Source organism: Danaus plexippus, chromosome 12 (assembly GCF_018135715.1).
Source record: "Danaus plexippus chromosome 12, MEX_DaPlex, whole genome shotgun sequence".
In the NCBI taxonomy this organism is placed as follows: domain Eukaryota; kingdom Metazoa; phylum Arthropoda; class Insecta; order Lepidoptera; family Nymphalidae; genus Danaus; species Danaus plexippus.
The window spans coordinates 282228-289410 of record NC_083545.1 but is presented as its reverse complement, the minus strand read 5'-3'; the positions used below and the strand labels follow the sequence as shown (position 1 = coordinate 289410).

General features: G+C 39.1%; 1 protein-coding gene across 2 annotated transcripts; it reads left to right on the top strand.

Annotated features, from left to right (window-relative positions):
- The first annotated feature begins 183 nt into the window (after positions 1 to 183).
- Positions 184 to 6975, top strand: LOC116772393 (uncharacterized). Of its 2 annotated transcripts, XM_032664570.2 has the most exons (11): positions 184 to 843; positions 1593 to 1691; positions 1980 to 2057; positions 3357 to 3476; positions 4403 to 4514; positions 4584 to 4729; positions 4821 to 4998; positions 5076 to 5252; positions 5339 to 5441; positions 5520 to 5619; positions 5720 to 6975. In XM_032664570.2, exons 2-11 carry the CDS (start codon positions 1596 to 1598, stop codon positions 5894 to 5896), a joined length of 1287 nt encoding a protein of 428 aa, XP_032520461.1. In that variant the 5' UTR covers positions 184 to 843; positions 1593 to 1595; the 3' UTR covers positions 5897 to 6975. The 2 variants fall into 2 exon arrangements, with proteins under 2 accessions (XP_032520461.1, XP_061378358.1); XM_061522374.1 differs by lacking the exon at positions 184 to 843 and having other exon boundaries at positions 854 to 1691.
- Positions 6976 to 7183: the final 208 nt, after the last annotated feature.

The window sequence follows — 7183 nt, the reverse complement described above, 5'->3', positions numbered from 1 at the left end:
TCTCAGTTCTTCTAAGTTTAAGTATTTTTCGTTCTAAAAATTGGCAAAAGAAAATATCTTCGCAATATAATAATCGTTTAAAATATTCTAATATTAATGAGTAAAACTTTCTCTTTCGGCATCTTTACTCATAAAGAACTATTTGGCAAATGTTTCAAAGGCTGCGACTTCGTTATAAAAATCAATAGCATTAGGAAGCCCGTACAAATGAATTATACAGTTCTTGGCTGTGTGCGCTCCGAGCATCGCTGTGTGAGAAACAAAAAAATACAAGTGAAATTCTTGTAATAAAAATCAATCGGAGCGGAGAGAAGGCGCCGTGCGGGGCCCCGGCTCCGGCCCCAGCCCCGGCCTCGGGTCGCAGGGTACACCCCGCCCGCCTCCTTCTGCATACCTACATAGGATATAGTGCATCTACCCTCCATTCTCACGATGATACTATACTTTACCTTTTTATTTTGAATTAACTTTTTTATTGTGAAATAAATCGTCTCCATTCTAGAATTTCGCTCTAAGAACTAAATTATTTTCGATTCAATTATACTCCAGACACAATAAGTATGCGAGCGAGGAGTGCGCCGGCCCGCTCAGCCGGTTCGCGGCAAAAAGGCGTTTGTTTTTATTTCTTTGGCGCGGAAAAAAATCAGCACGCGCCGCCCTGCACCTCCTAAACATGCGCCACGCAGCGACGCAGACTCGGCCGGGTGTGTGCCCAATTCACTTTCATTTGCGAGATCCCATCGTCTCCCGAAGGTCACGGTGCAGCGCGGTCATCGTTTCTGTGGAGGTGCATGTGATCGCAGCGGTCGCTGACGGCGGCCCGCGCTGACCGACTGCTCCCAGGTGAGTACAGCGAGCTCCCTCGCCACCTCTGTATCGCACCTTCCTTCGCGGAGAAGCTGGAAGTGAATGTTTTCATATCTGGCGGTAATTGTACGCGCAGACGTGTCGTGTGTCCGTGTGCTGGAGCGGTGCGTCGAATAGAGCGATGTGAGGTGAACTGCGAGAGGGTTATTCGCGCAACTTTGCTTTCACTACTCCTTTCCTACTCCGACGGCTGAACGTACTCGAAAGTCTACGTTAATACTCCCATCCTAGAGTCCTTTCGTAGTTATAAGGTTGTCGATTCCCAACGAATATAAAGTTTTGAATTCTCGCCAACTCGAATTTCGTGATTTCATAGGTATAACTGTAAGTTAAAATTCTGAGAGTCGGGTCATTTGGACTGTGCTATTCTAAATAAGGAAAATAAAAAAAATCCTACTAGAGGGTTCGCGTTACCGAGGAGGGAGCGAGAGAGGACAACGGATTCTCTCTGTTCGTTTGTGCACCAATCGAGAAAAAATTCAATAAAGCTCGCTTCCTTTTGTCTAATTGCCTATGTAAACCTACTTATAATATGCCGACTGTTCGATGTCCGCGACATTTACACACAAAAATGGAACATTGCTTTGTTACACCGACCGGCCAGCGCATTCTCACAACTTATCGGAAACTAAGTGTGTATAAAGTTTGTAAACTTTGGAAGATACGTTTGAGGATCCTTAATATATCATTTGGAAATACAGAATTACAGTTGAAGTTAATTTTAGGAAATGCCGGGAACAGACAGATTCAATGTTAAATGCGAGCCGCCTTCAGACGATGAGGATATTAATTCACAATACGTTTCAACATGCTTACTCAGTGAGGTACGCTCGTTAATGTTTATTTATAATATGAATATGTTTTAATATAAGTATAATACTTAGTTCTTGTTTGTACTTTGTGTAATTGTTTTTACGTTTTCAAACTTTCCTCACATTTATGTAAAAAACACTTTTAGGTATATCGAATCAAATATTCTGAGGATATTTTATATTTTTTCGAATGTCTGGTTAATGAAGTGTGTACTGTAGTTTCTCCTTTACTCGATGTTGTCTAGTCATAGTTTATCAACAATGTGTTATACATATTCAATATATATTAACTTATTACAGAGATCGGAATATTATCCAATTAAATTGGAGAACGTCTACTGTGAAGATCGGTCGTCGGATCTGTTACATCAATTGCAGGTTTGTTTGTATGCTTGGAAATGTTTTTTTTTATTTTAAATAGATCGAAGAATAAGTTAGTTATTTTATCAAATCCTGAACGAACGTCACGTATATAAATGTCAATTTAAATAAATATTTTGAAATAAAATAAGAAATTCCACATTGAATGTTAAGTGATATTTGGTATGTCTCATACTGGCCTGCCACGGGCGTGTTATGAACTTAACAGGACGGATTTTGCCAGACAAACATGTGTGGAAAGAATTTCGTCGACACATTGAATACGCACGTGTGTTCCGCGCATATTATTTTTTTCATTTTTATGTGTGTTTTGAAAAGAACAACTATTAATTATTCCGCTGTCCCTACTAGCACGACATCATTCCTCACGTCTTTACTTTCTACGTTTTACTATCAAAAAGTGCTATGATCTAGATTTGACTTCTAATATATTGTAAAAGTCGTTTTGTATCACGTTAGTTTGTTTTGGTGGTCTCCTAAAAATTAAGGTTAACATATATTTATCATGGTATAAACACTGTTGTTTGTTTCGCTACAATTTTTATTTATTTGTTTGATTTTAATTTAAGTTCGTTTCCGTATTTATTTGCAACTTCATTGAAATAAGTTAATGCGATGCTTTGAAGATGTTATTCAATTACTTAATTCGAAGCAAAATGCAAAAGTAGGTAAATAACGTCATTATAAATGTAATATGAAGAGCAGAACATAACGACGGACGGCCCAAGATAGCTGACAAGTTATTCTTACCACTTCCTTGATAACAGAACTTAAAAATTTAAAGGTTCACTTAGACAAAAAACTTCGACATGAAAACAGACAACATGACAAACATGACAAACCAGGATAGATTAGAATTTAAATAATGACTTTTTTATCGCAAATATCAAATTGAAAGGATCGCTTAGACTGACGGACGGCTGTGACGAATCCTTGTATTGAAAGTTAATAAAAAACATACAATGATCTGTGGAAGATAGAAATAAAATTAAATAACAATTACATTATATTAAATAACGGAATATGTAAGATTTATAACTTACTAAAATTATTCGTTTATCGAGACAAATAAAATCTCGCTAAAGACTTGTATATTCAATAATTTATTTAAATTACATCGTTTATTAAATTTATTCGTTTTATATTTGATTTCTTGTAAAATTAGTTTCCGTAATGTGGTCGTTATTAAGGGAAAAATATTTTTCCTTCTATTACTCTTTAACATCAGCAGATCCTTGTCTCTCTCTATGTAAATAACTGTGACCAAGAGCTACATGTGAATTGTATGACAACAAGGGTTCGTTGGAGGAGCTGGCGCCGGCGCCGGCGGGGCCTGCCGCCACACCGGTCCGCGCGGCCTCACCAGCACCCTCACGGACCTCGCTGGCCACGCTCGAACCCGCACAGCACCATGAGGTACTGCCGCTTACTGATCATCTGTATCGATCTGATCATCTTACGGTGTCAACTTTCAAATAAATATTTGAGGAAGGTTTAAGTCCGATGATTGAACTGCTGAATTTGTCGTTAATATAGCGGAGCAGCTGATACCGATGCCATTTATTAGCTCGCTTCCTTGTTTACGGCAAAAGAAACCCGAGATAGTGACTGCTACCAAACTTCCGTACTGCCCTTCCCCCCTTTTCGGAGTTAGTTCAACAACAAATGGTTCAGGTGTTATAACCAAACTAGCAGCAGAGTCGCTCTAAATGTGTTGCTTGCAATCTTTGGGTAGATATTGTCCTAGTTGGGAACAATGCCATTCGTTTTTGAGATGAGATTGATCGTGTGGCTCGTCTACGATTAAGAAATTGGGATTCTTATAAAGGATTCAGTGACGGCTTTCTGTGGGTTTTAGCACAAGCAGTTGCTTTTGTGTAGTGTGATTTCACCTGAAACGAGTTTGTTTCTAGCTTTTTGAACGGCTTTTAAAATCTGGAGATAGCAGTCGTTAGAATTAAGGGGAAACCGTGAATACTTTAATGCGAACCTCATCGAGTGGGTCTTGGAGTGGCGTGATACATGAGTACACTTTAATATGTAAACGAGTGTTTACCCTTAAGTGTTTACTGTGACGTAAATATACATTTTGATTTTTGTGAACGAGGAAATAATCTACTGGGATTCATCTAACCAGACTATCCTGTATCTGGAAATCTAGTGATGTATGAAAATGGTGACGAAAATCGCGAATCTTTCGCATTCCAGTTGTCATGAGTGTTATCTGAGCGACTGCGCTGGGTGTTCCCATTTGTCCATATTTTCTAGTCTCCAAATGTTTGTGGCTCTTGTTAAATCATATAAATTACAACTCATTTATTCTTAATACCTAATATTTTCAGGGGTCGTCACTTATAGACAGGCACATACAAATGATGACAGCTAATGAAATTGCCGACTCAGCAGAATTCGTACCTCTCATGGCTATCAAAGATGAGCCCACTTCGGAAGGAGGTAAGTTAATAACAGTTAGTAATCGTAAACCTACTTAACATTTGAGTATCAATAGAGGTATTTTTGTAGAACAGCATCATCTCAGTGGTGACGACACCAGCGACTCCAATGGTCCGGCGCCGGAGCCCGTTCGCGGTAGCCCAAAGACTTGGACCCAGCAAGACATGGACAAAGCGTTAGAGGCCCTCCGTAAACATAACATGAGCCTGACTAAGGTTTGGAACCAACTTTACACACGATTTTTTGTAAATTTTGCTGTATTTATAAGTTTATTTTTATTGTTCTACATTTTGTACTTTTGCTCAGGCGTCTGCGACTTACGGGATACCGTCCACAACCTTATGGCAACGAGCTCATCGTCTCGGCATCGACACTCCCAAGAAAGAAGGCAGTTCGAAGTCTTGGAGCGAAGCGGACCTACGGGGAGCCTTACACGCGTTACGCGCCGGCGCTATCTCCGCCAACAAGGCTAGCAAAGCATACGGTGACTTCATATTTTTACGCTTCTTATAACATCACCACACAAGTGAGATGTCACATCACCCGTGTTCGTATCGCCAGGCATCCCCAGCAGCACGTTGTATAAGATCGCTCGTCGTGAGGGTATCCGGCTGGCCGCTCCGTTCAACGCGGCGCCCACAGCCTGGCGGAGGGACGACCTGGCGCGAGCCCTGGCCGCCATCAGGGCCGGCGCCGCCTCCGTGCAGAGAGCCGCCGCCACCTACGGCATACCCACCGGTAGGGCGACGCCCCGGACATAGACTGTGGAGAAGGAACACCTTCGATATATTCCAAGTTCATCAAAGATTCTTGACCGTTTCCAGGTACTCTATACGGAAGGTGTAAGAGAGAAGGTATCGAGCTGTCCCGGTCTAACCCGACGCCGTGGTCCGAGGACGCCATGGGCGAGGCGTTAGAAGCTGTCCGGTTAGTGTTACTATAATGAACATACACATAGTTATATAATAATAATTAAACATTAAAAATGTATTAAAACTATTCCAGAGTGGGTCAGATGTCCATCAACCAGGCAGCCATACATTACAACCTACCGTACTCGTCCCTGTACGGTCGCTTCAAACGATGCAAATATCAGACGCTACAGGTATACATGTAAAATGTTCTTAAAAAACACATTAATGGTTCCGACTATGAAGCGTGCCCGTGAATAATACTAGCACTAATACATTATATATTACTGCCAGAGTCAGCCGCCACAGGAGCTACCGAAATATGAAGGTGAGTTCCATCAACAGGGACTGTACTGTCAACACGCGGACACACACCCGCACGTACACAATACACACACACACATACACAACCTGAACGATATAGACACCTACACACACATGTACTACTCGCACTGTAATGTTACCAGCTGAGAAAACTCCGGCCACAGAATATAACAAATGGTGTGCGTCACTATACACATAGATAATATAAAATTACGTCAATATTGTCTTGGCTGTTTAATAAAAACTTGTAGCATACTGAATATGTTTATAATCTAGGTTCGTTTTTATTATCTGATTTATTACTGTTGTTATTTTATTTAACAAAGCGTCGTTAATGTCAATGTATTTAAATACTTGTATATTGTAAGGTAAGTTTGAATCATGATTATTTATGTCCACGTTACGTTTTATGAAAGTGTGAACGAATATGACCCGTTTCATATCTCGTGTTGCAAAAACCCGTGAATACTGATTGTCATTTTCGTGCTTACATATTTTTTTATATGAATTGATAAGCGACGCCCTTCTAAAGCTAGACTATATTGACTGCTATATTTGTAGTGGTCTCGTCGAGTCCTTTAGTCTGTGACGTATTTAAGACAGACATAAATCATAAAGGAAATGCCTAATAGTTCTAATAATTACTTAATAGTGATACAACACGATAATTACTTTAAAACGTGCTTATGGCCGTTACTCGACAATCATTTGTTCTGTTTGTATGTAAATTAAAAAAAAACATCAACGGCTGTAGTTTAAAGTTAGTAATTACGCATTAGTTTAAATATACAATAAAGTGCAGGCATCGTTTGAATAAACTGTACACAGATGAATAATACATTAAGAAGCGGTTAGTTTAATGAATATTTTGACTGTAATGTAAGTCTATGTATAAACTATCTGTCCATTATTGGTAAGCAATATACGTAATTTATTGTGATATGAGTCAGTCGGTTGTTAAATAATGTAGTTTGCTTACTGCTCTGGATACTGGAAAGACAGCGGAAGCGCGAGGGGCTTCAATAATATGTATTTAAAATGAGTATTTTTGCGACACGTTACGCCATCTAGCTTTTAAACTGCAGAGTTTATTTTATAATTTTTAAAGATTCTCATTAACGGTAATGATATGAATGTAATGATTTTCTTGTCATCGTTTCCTTTTTATATCAAATAAATATTTTGTAAATAGCCTATACACCTTTTAATAAAATTTTACAGACTGAGTTTTCTTTAATTTTATTTAATGTTTATTGCCAAAAATACATTATCATTGCAGTACACTAAATATTGTGCACTATATGAAACAATTTTTTTTTAATTAAAAAGAATAAACCCTTAATATCAATTGTGTTTTAACTAGCAATGCCTACATTTCAATCTCATAAAATATTCGGTCCAAGGAACACCGCACCGTCCAAAGCATTCGATTGA